The 18167-nt window shown below is 49.1% G+C and overlaps 1 protein-coding gene across 1 annotated transcript in view; it reads right to left on the reverse strand.

Annotated features, from left to right (window-relative positions):
* Positions 1-3413, reverse strand: part of KSR2 (kinase suppressor of ras 2) — a 269125-nt gene extending 265712 nt beyond the window's left edge. Inside the window, exon 1 of the mRNA XM_036354302.1 lies at positions 3234-3413. Within this exon, the coding sequence (XP_036210195.1) occupies positions 3234-3413 (180 nt within the window). The remainder of the gene's footprint in view (positions 1-3233) is intronic.
* Between the last annotated feature and the right edge of the window lie 14754 nt (positions 3414-18167).

Below are 18167 nucleotides of genomic sequence, written 5' to 3' on the forward strand. Positions count from 1 at the left end.
TATCATCCACTCAGCACCTGCAGACACTGTGCTAGAGACCGCATGAGACCCTTGAAAAAGTCATCTCTTTTAATCCTCACGACCACCCCTGAGGTAGGTGAGTTATTCTATCACTGCCATTTTGCCAAACATTAAACCATGGGTCAGAAAATTTAAAATCACTGGCCCAAGATAAAGCAAGTAGAAACGCTAGAATTCGAAACTACATCAGTCTAACTCCAAACCTCATGATCTTTCTCCTCCGCCCAAGTCTGTCCCTAGGACACACTGTGACTGACGTGCTGGCTATCCACCTGATATCCCTCCCTGCCTTCCTCCATGCTAGCCGAACCCTGGTTTGTATGAAGAGGCAACAGGTCAACCAAGGCAATGGATCGTGACCCACCAAGCCAATCACAGTGGTGTTGCAACCAGGACAAGCATTTGACCCAGTTCTGGACAAGAAGACATAATTATACATCATCTATGGGGGTAGGGAGGAGGAGCTGTCCTGGGAGAGCCGAACAAAGATACGGACCAGTTATGCCTTGACCCTCCCCCAGTTCCCCTCCTTCCTGCCTTGAACTTGGTGTAATGGCTGAAGCTTCAGGGGCCATCTTGCCACCATGAGTAGTTGCAAAGACATCAGCTCTGATATTAACTTACTGAGCCAAGGACATACCTCCAGACTTCTTGTTACATAAGAAAAAGGAGCCATTATTTGATTAACCACTGTGGCTGGATTTTCCATTCCATGCAGCTGAACCCATTCCTAATGGACCCATATGTTTTTCCCCATATTACTTACTGTTTGGACTTAATCATTATTTCACATGTAGATCATTAGCCTTGCCTCCCTAGCCACGAAGTACACTTCCTGAAGGCTAAGCCCTTGCTGTACATTTTTGTTTCTATAGGGGTACAGGCGTGTTAGTAAATTTTGCTAATTACCAAGGTTTTCGGGGATAATCGGTTCGATTTAATACTTTAGTGTTTGGGAGCAGGGAGCTGTCGCCATCCCATAGCTGAGAGATGTGTATCTATCTCCTAACAGGTTAGTATTTCTCAAAGTGTCAATATGAAAACATACCTCAGAAACAGCTGACCTGTTTGTTAAATGCAGGTTCCTGGGCCACCTCCAGTCCCAACTGAATTAGACTCTCTGGGGTTAGAGGATGGGAACTGCATTTGCAACAAGCTCCCTGGGTGGTTTGGGTATACAGAATTTGAGAAGTGTTGGGATCTAAAAACCCTGTGGGTTCCAGGCGTGCCTGGGGTTTGGCAGAACTTGGCTAGACCCCGAGTCACCAGCCCCTCACCAGTGGCCCCACCCCAGCCCTAAAGATCTGGGAACTTGAGACCCTTCCATGGACAATACGGATAAAGCGATTGGCACGCCCTGAGGCATATTGGGACCAGGAAACGAACGAACAGATGCGATCTCAATCACTGTAACATCCCACCACGCCAGTGTCTCATCCCCCAATGTAAAAAGAAAACCACACGGCAGAAAAGCAGCAACAGAGCCCAGGGCCGACTGCGACCACCGCCACTGTCCAGGGAGTTATGGGAGGACAGAGCACGCGAACAGAGGAAGAGACGGCCGGAGAAACTTACACAGACTAGCGTGGGGTTCGGGCTCAGAGCAGCAGAAGAGACGGCAGGTGGCCCTGTGGTTTATTTGTTTATTTACTGCATGCAGCTCTGAAGAGAATCATACCTTGGGCACTGCTCAGACCGAAGGCTGGGTCAGGGCAGCCCACACCTTTTCTTCCAGCAGCAGAATCCTAGCCCAGACTGTTCTCCCAAAGCTCCGAGAAAGAAAATACCTGTGCCTCCCCACAGAATTTCCACTCCTCTGATCCCCCCTGACATTCATCTTATTTCATTTCTAAGGATCATTTTCCCCGATGACAGGTGCACAGAGCCATGTATTTCCAGGGTAGCAAACAGGATATTCAGTGCGCACACACACGCACACACACACGCACACACACGCACTCACTTTCAAAATGATGACCTTTCTGCCTGCTGACATCCAGCCAAATTCAAAACCACGGAGGAAAAAGAAAGACCTGAAAGTGAATCCGAGAGAGGTGGTCATCCAGACCACACGGGGGTGGGAGGAGGTCCGGGCTACCGAAGGGCTAAAAGATTCAATTAAGGGCTGAAGAGTTCAGGCCTTGGAAACTCAGGGACTGCCAGCTGCTGGGAGTCCCCAAATCTAATCAAGCCATGTGGCCAGCGGGGCCAGTCTGAGAAAGGGCAGTGAGCCCAGCCCTTCGAATGTCTCAAACGACCTGGATGCCCAGGGATTCTGTGGACACCAGGCACAGCCTACGGCTCCTGAACCCTTCCTCCTTTGACCCAGTGGCCTTCGGAAGAAATAACTGCTGCCATCTTCTTTCTGAGCAACTTTGCATCCACCCTACCCCGCCCCCCACCAAGTGCTTCGAACTCCCCCTCAAGTTCTGTTAGAGAGAATGTTACAACAGCCAAAGGTAACGCCTCCATCTCCACCTTTCCTCGGGGTCCCACCGCGATTCAAGAGTATTTCCCCACACCACTTGTGTGCTGATCCGGGCATATTTTTCAAAATCTTTTTTTACACATTTTAGGCCTGCAGCAGCTCCTGCATCAAAGTAATTGGATTGAAAATGGGTAGCTCAATGGGGATATTTTTTAATGCATCTTGCCTCCTGACATGTACATCACTGAAAAACAAACAAAACAAACAAACAAAAAATCCAAGGAGCAAAAGGGGGGCTGGGACAGAGGCGGAGAGAAGAAGAGGTCCCTAATCCTAGGCAACCCCATTCTGCGAGCAAAAGCCACCTTTTGACCACCTGCAGAATGCGCAGGATCACGTGGGTTCTCTGCAGCGCCTTAATGTCTTACCCAGCACACAAGCCCCCGTGGCATATAAACAAATCCACAAGCGGAAAAGACAGAGAACTCACTCCTCGGAGAGGAAGCGAGTGATAATAACGGCCGCAAAAATAATAATAAAGAATAACAATTACTACTACTACTACCACCACCCAGCCAAGCGTAGACGACAGCGGTACAGTAAAGGGACATCCTCTGCAGGCTTTGCAAGAAGATAAATCACGGAAAACCACATCGTGCCCCGCTCGCTACCCTCCCGCCCCCACCCCGCAACAAACAGAATCAAAGGAAAGGGGGCGGTGGGGAGAGAGGGGAGGGGAGGAAGGATTGCAACCCCCCGCCCGCCCCCCGTGAGCAGCACCTACCTCCAGGGTCCGGATTTCTTTTTGTGTGAGGTCGTTGGAGGTAGCACATTTGGTCCTAAGCCCTTCCAGGTTGGAGATACTCAGGTCTATCATGTTCTGGACCAACTCGCACTGCTGTAAGGCTTTTTGCAAACTCAGAGGCTGCTGCTCCTCGCTTTTCGTCATGTTTTCCTCATCCATCGCTTGCTCTGCAAGCCCCCTTCCCCTCCTCCTCCTCCTCCCAGAGAGAAAAAAGGGGGGCGAGGGGGTGGAGAGGTAGCCTGCCCCCTACGCCTTTCCAACCACTGCGACTCCTCAATGTCTCATGAAGAAGAAACCTAACATCTCACACAGGGTTGAGGGGGTGGGGTGGGAGGAGGGGACAAGAGCCAAAATTTATTATTTTATTTTGGGGTATCAAGCCGACTCCATTAGAATGTCTCCTCTCTCTCTCTCTCTCTCTGAGTCTCTGGCCCCTGAAAAGGAGAGATGCCGTTTCTCAGAAGCAAACCAGGTGATGTGATGCTGTCTGTACACTTAGGGAGGAGGAGGAGGAGGAAAACGAGGAGGGGGAGGAGAGGAGGCGGAGGGAGAGGCGGAGAAGAAGGGAAATAGCGCTCACTCTTTACACACCGGCTCCGTGGAGGGCAAAATTATGTATTTTTGGCTGGCTGGCTTTTATGTAAAAAAAAGAAGAAGAAATCTGGTTTGCCCCCCTCCCAGTTGCAGTGACACGGCATCGTCCGCCGTTTGGGGTGCTTTAGCGCGTTCTCAGGGAGCCGCCTGCATTGCTCCCGCGGCTGCGGCGGCGACTGCGGCTGGCGGCTGTCTCCTCCTCGCGCTGCTGCTGCTGCTGCGGCGGCCGCCGCCGGGCTCCGGGGGTGACGGCTGCTGCATTCGCTCCTGCCTCGCTCCACACCGACATCTTGCCTGTCAATCAAAGGGCGGGGGGAGCGAGGGATGGAGCGCGAGCGAGGGACCTGCAGGGGAGCGGGTTGGTGGAGAGGCGCCGTGCGCGCAGCCGCCCCAGCCGGTGCCGGCCCGGCGCCCCAGGGCCCCGCCGGAGGAGGCGGCGGAGGAGCGCGCGGGCTCGCGCACCTGGCCGGGGCCGGGGCCGGGGCCGGGGCCGGGGCCGCTCCCGGCGGGGGAGGGCGGGCGCGGGGCGGGATTTCTAGGGGATGCGGAGCTCGCGTGGCCAAGTGCAATTACTACTGGGCGTGCGTGCGAGCGGGCGGCGGGCGGGGAGCCGGGAGGCGCGCGCTGCGGCGAGGCTACTCGCCGGGCGGTGGAGGTGGCAGGATGAGCGCGGAGCGCGGAGGCCGGGCGAGGGGCGGGGAGAGGGGACTTCGTGCGGATGGGGGGGGTGGGGGGGCGGGGGCCACTACTACAGCCCCGCTCTCGCGAGACGAGGCCAGAGTGCTGCTCAGCAGGTGCGCTCTGCCCGGGAGCAGGTGTGCGCCCAACTTTAAAACCCGAAGTGCGTGCGGGAGGCGCGTCAGCGTGAACCTGGGCACGTCTTCTCTGGCTCTCTGGCTGTGCGCGCCTGCCTTTTTGTTCGTGTGTCCTTTCTTGTTACTGGGGGGAAAGAAAACAAGCCTGATGTCTTCCATGAGCTGGAGGAAGCTGCCCCCCAGAATTGGTGCCCAGGCCTGCAGTGGCCCTGATGGTGGCTTTCCATTTGGAAGGGGGGGATCTGCTTCACCTGATGGTTACCAACTCCTGCATGATGTGTTCCTAGCCTAACTGACCTTATACCTGCGAACTACGGCTCCAGAATGGCTTTCACATTTTAAAATGGTTGGGGGGAGGGGAAATCAAGAGAATACTTTGTGACGTGAAAATGATAAGACATTCTAATTTCAGTGTCCGTAAATAAAGCTTTATTATAACACCACTCACTTGTGTACTGCGTTTACTTTTGCATTAATTATCACAGCAGAATTGAGTCGTTGCAACAGACACTGTTAGGACTTGCAACACCTAAAATATTTACATATCTGGGCCTTTACAGAAAAGTTAGATGACCCCGACTGATTAAATCACCGAACATATTCTCACCTCCGAGCTCTTTGCACTCTGTGTCCCCTCCGCCCTGGCCACATTTCCCCTCTAATCCTCTCCTGTTGCCTCCTTGTCACTCGGTGTCAACTCAAGTGTCGTGTCAGAGGCTTCATCTTCCTCACCATCTTACAATAATACTCCCAACACAGATCGGCCAAACAATATATTTAGGATAATTAGCAAAAAAAAAAAAAAAAAAAAGCACCTCTTTCTCCAGGTGAACACAGCTCTGTGCCAAGGAACTAGGCCCGTGGGCAGAGTGGAAGGAAACCACTTGAGAAATAGAATGACGGCCAGTGTTGGCAAACCTCTCTCGGACTGTAGGTCACAGGGTTTTCTAGTTCACACAGACCTGAGTCGGCATTTTCAAAATCCCTCCGCTGAGGAGAGGCTGCGGTTCTCAGTCTTTTGGACTATGACGTTTATGGATTCCTGTTCTCTGGTGAAATTATCTTTTCATCTATTTTGTCCCATTACTTGTTTTTCTTGAACATATTAATCAACATTCATTTAAAGACCTTGTTTAAGTCTAATACCTTGGTCACCTGTGAGGTCTGTTTCTATTGACTGTTTTTGGTAATTTAGTCCTGTCTCTTGGCAGGCCTTGTAATGTTCATTGAATGCACTATTGGTGCATGAAAGAAAAAAAAATGAAGAGAGTCTCCAGGTGATGTTATCTAACTCTAGAGAGGGCTCACCCTTTCCCTAGAATATTAGCCTCTCAAATTTTATCTCAACCCTATGAGACTGCCAAAAGTTCTGCTTGTTTCTCTGTCCCCCAACAGGAGGAAAAAGTGACTCAGACTGTCAACTTGCCTCAATACAATTCCTCTCGCTCCAGAATCTTGGCCCCTCTAGTCTTGGTTGCTTCAAAGCTCTCTGAATGCCTTTAATGGTGGTGGTGGTGGTGGTGGTGGTGGTGATTGGATCTGGCCTTTCCAGCTATTTCCAGACCAAGTGGAGACCTGAGCAATGAAAGTAGCCCACAGCGCAGAAGTCATCAGCCGGACTATAACACACAAATGCATTGTTTGACCAGCTCCCTATTTTTTGCAACTGATTGCTTTAGTGGGTATTTGTTATGCTTTATATCCACCCGGCCTCCTTTGAATACCCTTCCTGTTTGGAAAATGCCCCACGTTATGAGTCTCATGACTCCCTAAGAGAAACCAAAGCACCTTTCCAGAAACTTCCTTGCAGCCAGGTTTCATGTGATCGAGGCTCTGTCGTAAAACACATCGCATGAGGTTTCTATGGGAGTGAGCCACACAGAGGCAGAGTCCCTCTGACAGGGAGGACGGCTGCTTCCAGGTGGCCTGCCCTGTGGAGGCTTGGCGTCCATGCTGTGGTCTGGGCCTCCTTCCTGGCTGACAGTCCAAGCCCGGTTCTCCTCTCCTCTCCTCTCCTCTCCTCTCCTCGGGATTCTATAGGCTTTCTAGCCGCCTGTCTTAGTCTGTTCAGGCTGCCATAGCAAAATGCCACAGACTGGGCAGCTTAAACAACAGAAATTGTTCTCACAGCTGTGAAGGCTGGAAATCTGAGGTCAGGGTCCCAGCACGGTCAGGTTCTAGTGAGAGCTCTCCTCCTGAGTCATTCGCAGGACCTTCTCGCTGTCCTCACATGGCAGACAGGCGCACATGGCTTCCCCTTCTCCCAAGGCCCCAGCCCCCTGGGGCTTCACCCTTTTGACTTCATCTTTTCCTCTGAAAGACCTTAAATATACACTGGGGGTAGGACTTCAATGTATGGATTTGGAGGGGGTACAGTTCAGTCCATAGTACTGCCCTGTGAAGGCCCTTCTGCTCAAACTACCTGGAGTAGATTGTGTCATTTGCAATAAAGAACTCTAATATTCGTGACAATAACTCAAAAACAGGAGATGCAACCAAAAAAAAAAAAAAAAATGGGGCTTTCTGGCCTTTCTGGGGAAATGGGATGAACTGGCCATACTGGGGAGCAAGTGGCTGAATGTGAGAGGCCGCTGTCCATTTCAGATGGGACACAGGTTCCAGTTCACTAGCATTCCCACGCAGCCCCCTTCATTCTTATTTCCATTCCCTGCCTGGCCCCTGAAGGCAGCTGCATATGCTGCTCCTCATACAGCTTAAGGTGGTTTGAACCTCGGAGAAATATGAACCTCACCAATTCCCAGCTTGGAGAGCTGGAGCTAACAGATGAGAATTGTGTTGTTGTTGTTTTTCATCCCGGATACTGCATACTACCCCTGAATGACATATGTCTCACGGCTTCATTGTTACCGGGCTATTAGGCTGAACTTGGTAATATCTCATTAGATCCTATCTTTTTTTGTTTCAACTGTAAGAACCGTCTGGTAGCAGAAGTCCAGTCTAGCCCAATCAAAACTTTCCTCTCATCCAGTTTAATACCTTCTTTACTGCCCTGGTCTGGCCCACAGATGCCTCAGGGATCTGCAGTGGGGGCTGGGCAGGTGCGTCCTTTCCCGCCTCCTCTCTAGCTCACCTCCCTGAAGCACAGGGGCCCAGAAATGACTGGGAAAGGGCCCCTCAGCTGAGAACAGGTGAGCACTGGTGTAGTTCTCTCTTGAGTGTCAGGGGCCCTCCCCCCATCCCGGGCTCTTTAACTGGCAGGTCTTTGGAGACCTCCATGGGGACCCAATGCACATTCTAAGTAACCTCTTGCGCACCCCTTTTCCATTCATACCCCAGGAAGTACCACGAATTCTCTTTCTGAGGTCCCCTTGCCAGGCGGGCTGCCCTCCTGGATGCGACTTTTCAGGCTGACTCAAGCCTCAGAATGCACCTTTGCCCTGCTGCTCTCGCTCCTCACCCACCGTCGTGGGCAGCCCCAGGCACCCTTCAACCCGCAATGCGATGCCAGAAACATCACCACCGGCCCCTTGGTGTTCCCAGTCTCGAGAGTGACTCTTTGAACCGTCCTCTCTTGGCTTGGGGGTTGGAAGGGAAGAAGCAGCCTGCTCCCCACTCCGCCCCCTTACAAAGGCCTGTCGGAGAAGCCTCCTCTGGATAAAATCTTGACCTTGTCTTATGTAGGCTGGAGGCTGGTGGTTATTGATGGTCAAAGGACCAGTCTGGCCACCTCTTAACAGAAGGAGGAAGTATTGTTACCCACTGCCTTCACCTTTGAAGCTTTACCTGAAGTTCTGGGTCAACAGGAAAAGTCTCATTCCACATCCTGTTACATTAGCGATGAGCTGGCTCAGTGTCTTCTAAGTTGCATTGTGAGTAGGAACACAAATTGGGAAACGGTAGGTTAGGCGGTAGAGGGGTGGCCAATACACCTGGACTCAAACTAAACTGACACTGACTTCTTGAAGGGCTCAACATACTGCTTTCCCAGGACACTTCTTTTCTCTGTCTCTCCTCGCTCCTACTGATTCTTCGAGGGGGAAGAAAATCTCTGAATACTAGTACTCGGGATACTACCAAATCTTCCATAGCTGCAAGAGGACTGTTACTGTTCTGTTCTAACTCATGGATCCCCAAAACATAAATGGCTTTTAAAAAATACCTTTGGTCGCCCTGGCTGGTGTTACTCAGTGGTTAGAGTGTCAGTCTGCACACCAATGCGTCTCAGGTTTGATTCCTGGTCAAGGGCAGGTACCTGGGTTGCAGGTTCAATCCCCAGCCCTGGCTGGGAGGCAATCAGTCAAAGTGTCTCTCTCACATAAATGTTTCTCTCTCTCTCTCTCTCTCTCTCTCTCTCTCTCTCTCTCTCTCTCTCTCTCCCTCTATCCCCCACCCTTCCACTCTCTCTAAAAATCAATGGAAAAAATATCCTAGGGTGAGGATTAACAACAATAACAAAATCAGTTGATGCGTGCAGATAGAATGTTCCTGTCTTTAACCCTGTGCATATTTTTTCCAAGATCAGAAAACTGCCTTTTTTTTTTTTTTTTTTAGTTCTCCTTTTGGCCTTTTGCCTCTTGGGCTCTTAATTTTCCAGTGCGAGCAAAACAACCAGATCACGCTCATGATGGCGAGATAATCTGAGCTCACAGTAATGGACAGTTTAGTCCTGTGATTTACGCACTCAACACTGCACTGAATTCTCAGAGACAGCACCCTCAGGATGGGAGAGGATGCGTACGTACTGTGGCGCTCTCCAAGTACTCAGAGACACAGCCAAGGAGCTGAAAATTGCAGTAACGTGAAGCCATCAACCAAGCTTGCTTACTTCTTTCTCACGCTATCTTTTTTTAAAATATATTTTTATTGATTTCAGAGAGGAAGGGAAAGGCAGAGAGAGATAGAAACATCAATGATGAGAGAGAATCATTAATTGGCAGCCTCCTGCACGCCCCACACTGAGGATTGAGCCCACAACCCCGGGCATGTGCCCTGACCGGGAATCGAGCCGTGACCTCCTGGTTCATAGGTCGACGCTCAACCACTGAGCCACCCCAGCCGGGACTCACGCCATCTCGTCTATGAAGTTCTGCATTTGCCCCAATGGTATCTTTGACTGAACTGGGAAAAGGCATCTGCTCTTCAGAGGCAGCCAGGGTCCCCACTTGGGGGGCAGAGTGTAATGGGGATCTCAGACTTGCCCCCAACTCGGGCACCTTTTGGAGGAAACCCAGCATCGTAGGCAGCACCCCCTTTGAATTATTGACTCTTTTGTTTTGTTTTTATTTTTTTGTTAATCCTCATCCGAGGATATTTTTTCCATTGGTTATTAGAGAGAGTGGAAAGGAGCGAGGGAGGGAGGGAGGGAGGGAGGGAGGGAGGGAGGGAGGGAGGGAGGGAGGGAGGGAATCCAAAGGCAGCCCATGGGGCCAAAGTGGACCTGCAGTTGGGTTTCATTGGGCTGCATGGGATTTTAAAAGAATTGGAATTGGTGGCTAACAATTCTAAAGTGGGATATTTCACATAAAAAATTCTGATGGCCAATTTCTTTAGAAAAATTCAAACCCCTGGCCCCACTTGAGCTGCAGTTGCCCCAGCAACATCCAGAGGCGCACAAAGAAGTGGCAGCTGCCTGGGGGCTGAGGCTCCCCTTGCCCCGCCTTCACCTGGGATCCCCCCTCATCGGCAGTACCTGCTGGGTCCCCATCCACACCAGTACCCACAGAACAATCAGCAGACATGCGTCAGGAAGCCCAGCAAACTACATGCTGACTTCATTTCCATTCCTTTGCCATGAGCCATCAGTAAGCTACCATTTCTCCCAAAATCCTATGTGACCTTCAAAAGGTAATGACATTTCCCCTTAAAGTAGTGGTTTGTAACCTCAGCTGCCCGAGGGGATCACCGGGGAAGTTTTGTGTATGTGATGCCCGGGGCCTTAGCCAGCAGAGGTTCTGATTTAGCTGGTGTGGGGGGTGACCTGGCCAACGGGATTTTGAAAAACTCCTCAGGTGGTTCTAACCTGCACCCGAAGCTGAGAACGGCTGCTCTACGGCTGCCTTTGGGAGAACTGCCCCTTTTTGGCCTCAGATGTCACAGGTCAAACTACATACAAGTTGAGAATCTTCATAGTTTTTACTAAAATGTCTGTTGTTTTATTTATCTACCCTGATACGCACACACTACCTCTGGCTGCCCAGCAGTTCAACTTGACAGATACAAGAAACATATGAATAAATCATCTCTTGTTTTTTGGGGGGGAGTCCATTGCTTCATTATCAAAAACAACTTCTAAGGCACCTCGTAGCATCGAACAGTGACCCCCGGGTTTGTTTCACTGGCCTGACGGGCTCCAGTCTACCGTGTATCAGAGTTCAAGGAGACGATCTGATAAAGGACACGTGCTGTTTACCTGGGCTGGAGTCTTAATGGTTTGACACGTGAGCGCGTGTGCATTGTTCAAAGTGATCACCCCTTTCCAAAGTGCAACTGTGACGCAATTGCTGACATCCCGGCCACGCATTTTCCATGTGCTCCTGCTCGTGAGCTCTCTTCGGCAGCGCAGAAAGGCATCTGCTGGCAGGAAAACAAAGTCTGTTCCGTAGTCTGGACATATTCAAGGCGAGCTACCCACCCTGGTACAGACCTTTCCCACAGGCGGCTGCGCCCGGGTCAGAGAGGAAGCCCACACCTGCCTCCCAGCTCACACGTGGGCCATCTGTCCGGGCAGGAGCCCAGAACGCCCTCCGCAGCTGTCTGCGGCTTGCCCTGCAGCGCTGTGTTGGTTCAGCTTCCAGCACCCATCTATCCGCGACTTGGGTGGGGAAGGAAAACAAAGAGAAAAGGAAACGCATGTAGTGAGTGAATGGGATTGCCCACCTCGATCCTGGCTGAGCCTCAAGTCATCCACAGCCTTCGAAATGCAGAGTTTATTGAGCTTCTTTTTGTATTTGAGTCTGAAAAAATGGACCTGAAGGCCCTTTACAAGTCTCTTCTGCAATGTTTGGACTTTCCTTTCCTTTGATGCAATGGGGGGGCGGGGGGGGGGGGGCGGAAAGGCTGAGTGGGACAGGCCACAGGGTTTCCCCTGTCTTGTGCTTTTGTGCACAGAATCAGATAAATCACTTTGGTTTTCTTGGTAAATTTAAAACACTTGTTTTCGCCATTGGAAGTACAAACGTTGGCTTTTTTAAAGACAGACCTAGTCATTGATTCATTCGATTCCAATATCACTTCCTTTCCAATTACAAGTAGTCTGGTTTCCTAGCAGAACGACAACAACATGGAGCACTGGCGGGCATGCTGACCCTTCATCACCAGAGCTGAAGGAGAGGCAGGTGGCCATGGCCGGGAAGAATGCTGGCTCGGAGCCAGGTGGCCAGGTTCAAATCCCAGCTCTGCCACCTCCTGGCCCTGAAGGGAGTGATTTCGTCTCTCGGTGCCCGGGCTTCCCGCCCTGTGTGTAAAAGGAGGGCAATAATGGTGCCTGCCTCCTGGGGTTGCCCTGAGGAGTAAATGAGTCCACATGCGCAGAGTGCTTAAGGTGCTGCCTGGAAATCAGATGGAACTGCTGCTGCCTCTGGAAACAGGGCCCACTGTGGTACCCAAAGGCAAGGGCACCCCCGTGCACGATGGACTGACATCATGCAGCCTCCGTACGGGTGTTTTTTTAAGTCCACACTAGGTGAAAATGGGGAGACCCAGTTCAGAATTTCCGTAAGTGCCACATGCTGTCCAGTTGCATCAGAACCACCTGGGTTGCTTATCAAACTTGCCAAGTCCCAGCCCTGGCCGGGGTGGCTCAGTTGGTTGAGCGTTGTTCCATGCACCCAAAGGTAGTCAGTTCCATTCCCTGCCAGGGCACAGGCCCGAGTTTTGGGCTTGATCCCCAGTAGGGAGCATGCAGGAGGCAGCTGATCGATATTTCTATATCCCTCTCCCTTCCTCTCTCTCTAAAATCAATAAAAACATATTTTTTAAAAGACTGCACATCATTTTAAAAAAATGATAAATCCCAGGTCCCACCACAGACCTACCGGGGCCCTCTGGGGTTAAGGCCCTCGTCATCTGCATTTTAACAAGCATCTCACATGATTGTGCTATCCCCTCACATTAGAAAGTAGGAAGAGTTAAGAGCTAGTGACGCCTGTGTAGCCCAGATACTGCTCTCACGAATCCAGTAAAGCCGTGTCTCCAAAATGTCCTTCAAGTGGTCCCTTTAGTCACAGTTTTGTCCCATTACAGTATTTCACAGCCTGTAACAGCGGATGCTTATAATTTTCTATGAAATGACTGACGATTTTTACAAAAGTAAATTTATCTTAAAAGGGGAAATTTATTTCATTAGTGCCAAAGAAAAATAGATTAGCTTGCCATAATTAGATGATAACTGTAAACGTAAGTATAATATTTTAAAATAATGTGATTAAATTCTACCTACACACTGTCACCTGCTGAAGCCCTGAATCTGCAGCAGCATCTTTGTTCAGACGGAAGGATGGGCCAGTGTTAGGAGGTACAGACTTCCTAGCGCACGTGGAGACGCTCCTGGGTGCAGCGATTGGAAGGGGGCGCAGGGGGAGCCGCCTCACGGGTGATTCAGTGCCAGCGAACATTGTGTCTAAGCAGCACCTGAAGTCATTTCCTGCTGAATCATGGTGTACACATTGTGCAGAACTGCAATAAAGTCTCTGAAGGTTGATGGACTCTGGATTAGCGAAAAGCAAGAACAAGAACAGCAGCAAAAGCCTCGGGAAACGTGAGGTGCTGGTAGGCATGGTCCATGCTGCCTCCAGGACCTGCCTCCAACGTCACCTTTGGAGGGCGAGGGTATCAGGCAGATCTGGACTGGACTCCAGCGACCCACTGTCCTCCTGTGCTTGGTGACTGGGGCAGGTCTCCGGAAGCCTTCCTTTCTACAGTATAAAATGAGTTGATACCTGTTCGAGCCGAGAGGCAGTCACGTCAGATGATGTATAGAAAGCCTTAACCGAGTGGCAGCTTTTAAAAATGACCAAGACTTCGTATTTTTAACCACTCTCGATAGAACTCTCTGTAAAAACACTCTTCTGCTTCCTAAATAAAGTGTAACTACTTGATGACTCAGGGTTATCATTTCTTAATGTCTCTACAGTCATTTTATTGTCATTGGACGCATTTCAAACAGCTTCCCATATTCACCCTCCTGTTGGGTCATCTCATATACGCAGCGGGCTGATAACCAGGCTAAACATCCAACAGTAGAGAACTGATTATATCATAGCAGAAGTACATGGACAGCCAATAAAAAATGCAGAGAGGAGCAACTAAGATGGCGGCATAGGTAAACACCGGGAAATTGTCGCCTCACACAACAATTGAAAATTACCGCAAAGGACTGAGCAAACATCATCCAGAACAACAGGAAGGCTGGCTGAGTGTAAATGCTACAACTAGAAGGAAAGAAAAGCACGCTGAGAGCCAGAGGCGCTGCGGAGGTGAAGTGCAGAGGTACGGCGGCTCGCGCGCGCGCGGAAAGGGGGTGGCGCCTGAGGACGCGGCTGACTTTTTGAGTCACAAGCTCCTGACTGCTCTGAACTCCGGTTCCGGGAAGTCTCTGGGGACCCAGGACTCATACGGGGAGGGGCTGGTCTGTCCGGCAGCGAGCGAACTTGAGGGCGGCTTTCCCTCAGAGGTGCTTGCAGCCGTTACCGGGACACTGAGACGCGCGACTCCGGGCGGAGAATCGGCCATGGCTGCTTTCTCCGCCCTTTAACTCCCTGAGACCCCGCCCCACCCAGGCTGCGGCAGAGGCTTTTGCATGTGAATGTACCTAACTGCAGCCGAACCAGGCAGACCCGGAACTTCCAAGAGAAGGCCCAAGGCCCCGCAGCGGCTTGCATTGCTTCACAGCTGAGCCTCTTCGTGGCTCCTGCTGTGTGGCCTCAGGCAGAGGCTGAATTAGCACCTCCTTAGATCCAGGAGCCACTGTACCCAGTGGTCAGAGGGGGTCCATCCAGACTGCAACTCCTCAGATCCATAAGGGACACACTCAGGGAGCAGACTCAGTGAGCACCAAAGCCCCACTGAAGCAAGTCTTGCCCCAGAAGGGTGTCTTCAGCACAGAAGTTCTCCCACTTTAGACACAGCTGATTCTCACAGCCAATTGGCCTGGAGGTCAATTCCTCCCAGTGATCCTACAACAACCAAGGCACCAAGAGTGCACCAAGAGTGTCCACCCCAGGTAACTGGGGAGGCTGAGCTACTGGGCCCTACAGGACACCTGGCGCACAGGGCCACTCTATCAACACAGGGAAGCTGCCAAAATGCGGAGACAAAGAAACAGGTCACAAATGGCAGAAATGGAGGAAAGCAAACAATTGGATATAGAGTTCAAGGCCACGTTTATAAGGTTTTTCAAGAATTTTATGGAAACCGCCGATAAATTTAATGAATCCCTCAATAAGTATAGTGAGACCATGGAGGACATGAAAAAGGACCAACTAGAAATTAAGCATACACTGACTGAAATAAAGAATAATTTACAGAGATCCAGCAGCAGAAAAGAGGATCCCAAGAATCAAGTCAAAGATTTGAAATACAAAGAAACAAAAAATACCCAACCGAAAAAGAAAAAAGAAAAGAGATTCCAAAAATATGAAGATAGTGTAAGGAACCTCTGGGACAACTTCAAGCGTACCAACATCAGAATTATAGGGGTACCAGAAGGAGAGAGAGGGCAAGATATTGAAAACCTTTTTGAAGAAATAATGACAGAAAACTTCCCCTACCTGGTGAAAGAAATGGACTTACAAGTCCAGGAAGCGCAGAGAACCCCAAACAAAAGGAATCCAAGGAGGACCACACCAAGACACATCATAATTAAAATGCCAAGAGCAAAAGATAAAGAGAGAATCTTAAAAGCAGCAAGAGAAAGACAATCAGTTACCTACAAGGGAGTACCCATACGACTGTCAGCTGATTTCTCAACAGAAACCATGCAGGCCAGAAGAGACTGGCAAGAAATATTCAAAGTGATGAATAGCAAGAACCTGCAACCAAGATTACTTTATCCAGCAAAGCTATCATTCAGAATAGAAGGTCAGATAAAGAGCTTCACAGATAAGAAAAAGCTAAAGGAGTTCATCACCACCAAACCAGCATTATATGAAATGCTGAAAGGTATTCTTTAAGAAGAGGAAGAAGAAAAAGGAACTCTTACCATTTGCCACAGCATGGATGGAACTGGAGAGCGGATAAATACCACATGATCTCACTCATTTGTGGAATATAATGAACAACATAAGCTGATGAACAAGGACTGATCCAGAGACGGAGAGGCATTGATTGGACTGTCGGGACTTGGAGGGAAGGTAGGGGAGGGTGGGGGTAAGGGGGAAAGATCAACCAAAGGACTTATATGCAAGCATATAGGCCTAATCAATGGACATGGACAACGGGGGGGTGAGGGCATGAGCGGGGGTGGGGGGGTGGGGGGTAGAGGGTAACGTGGGGACAAGGACACATATGTAATATCTTAATCAATAAAAAATATATTAAAAAAAAATGCAGAGAGATGCTCCCATAGTAATCAGAAAAATACAAGTATACTCAATGAGATCTTTTTTGCCCATCAGCATAGCAAATTGAAAAGGGGCCGTATTACCTAAGGTCGGTGAGGACATGGCCAGCGAGCATTTCCATATACTCAAGGCGAGAGTGTACAACCCTCCAGGAGGATTTGACCCAGCAATTTCGTTTCTAAAACAACTACGCAACATAATCTCTTCCACGTGAGCACAAGATTGTGCAAAACCACAAGTGTTGGTAAGAATGTGGAGAAGTTGGGGGGAAGGTAATCAGTACAGCCGCTGTGGGAACCAGTATGGTGGTGCCTCAAGAAATTAAACAGAGCATTGCCATATGACCCAGCAATTCCACTTTGGGGTATCCACCCAAAAGAACTGAGAGCGAGGAATTGACCTGAATGGTACACTTGTAAGTGGTTAAAATGGTAAATTTTATGTTAAGTATATTTTACCACATTTTTTTTTTAAAAAAAGAATACAGTGCTAAGCCAAAAAGTGCCAAAGTTGAACAGAATGTTGCTGCACTTGGGACTTTTTTCTTCTTATTTCACAGTGAAGACTCTTTGCAATAGTACAGAGGATATTGCAAACGTGATCTCAAAATAGGAAGCATGCTACTGCGTTTGTCTTTTTTCATTCTGTTTCATCTTCATTCCCATAAAAAGTACTAACAAAAATTTGCCAATGTTTAGCAAACAGTTAATAATTAAACAATTAGCCCTAGCTGGTTTGGCTCAGTGGATAGAGCGCCAGCCTGCGGATTGAGGGGTTCCGGGTTCAATTCCAGTCAAGGGCATATGCCTGGGTTGCGATCCCTAGTGTGGGGCACATGCAGGGGGCAGTCAATCAATGATTCTCTCTCATCATGATGTTCCTCTCTCTCTCTCTCTTTCTCTCTCTCTCTCTCTCTCAGTTCCTTAGTTGTTATTTTTATTTCATTTAATTTTCAAATCACTCCTCTGACATAGGTATTATTGATCATTGATGTTTCTCTCTCTCTCTCTCTCTCTCTCTCTCTCTCTCTCTCTCTCTCTCTCAGTTCCTTAGTTATTATTTTTATTTCATTTAATTTTCAAATCATTCCTCTGACATAGGTATTATTGATCATTGATGTTTCTCTCTCTCTCTCTCTCTCTCTCTCTCTCTCTCTCTCTCTCTCAGTTCCTTAGTTGTTATTTTTATTTCATTTAATTTTCAAATCACTCCTCTGACATAGGTATTATTGATATCTCCATTCTATTGGCAAGAAAAACCAAGATTTAGAAAAGTTAGGTGATTTGTCTTAGGTCACACGCACATGGCAGAATTGAGGCTAAAAAGCTCCAAAAAGTTAAACTCCAAAGTCTGTGAGTTTGGCCACTGTGCTGAGAATATGTTGTCAAGTCTTTAATTTCATGAAAAGATTCTAACTATTCCTAAAAGTGCAAAAAAGCAAATTTCAATTAATTTTTTAAATTTCAAAATATAATTTACTTTGTTATTACTATAGTCAAATATGTTATAGTACTAGAGGCCCAATGCATGAAATCTGTGCAAGGGACTCGGCCCTTGCAGCCCCGGCCGGCCCTCGCAGCCCCAGCTTCGTCCGGCAGGTTGTCCGGATGGTTCCGGACGATGTTCTGCTATTCAGTCTAATTAGCATATTAGCTCTTTATTATATAGGATTACGCTCTTCACATCATTAAATGAGGTATTCAAAATGATAGAGTTGAAAAGCACATAATTTTAAAGACCCCTGTTTCCTACCCTTCCCTATCATGCCTTTCTTGTTCTATTCCATAGAAGCAACCACCCTCAAACCTTATACCTTTTTTCTGGTACTCACCACCATCCTTCTAAATAAGAAACATAGACTGCAATTTCTTGGTTTATCAATTTTAGGATGGCTATCAGCTCATTTCTCTCACACTAACACACTCCTTACTGATCTCCTCCTATCTCTCCAACATCCTTACACAGCAATTTGGAGTGGGAAATGT

The sequence above is a fragment of the Myotis myotis genome, unplaced genomic scaffold, assembly GCF_014108235.1.
Source record: "Myotis myotis isolate mMyoMyo1 unplaced genomic scaffold, mMyoMyo1.p scaffold_m19_p_20, whole genome shotgun sequence".
Taxonomy (NCBI): Eukaryota; Metazoa; Chordata; class Mammalia; order Chiroptera; family Vespertilionidae; genus Myotis; species Myotis myotis.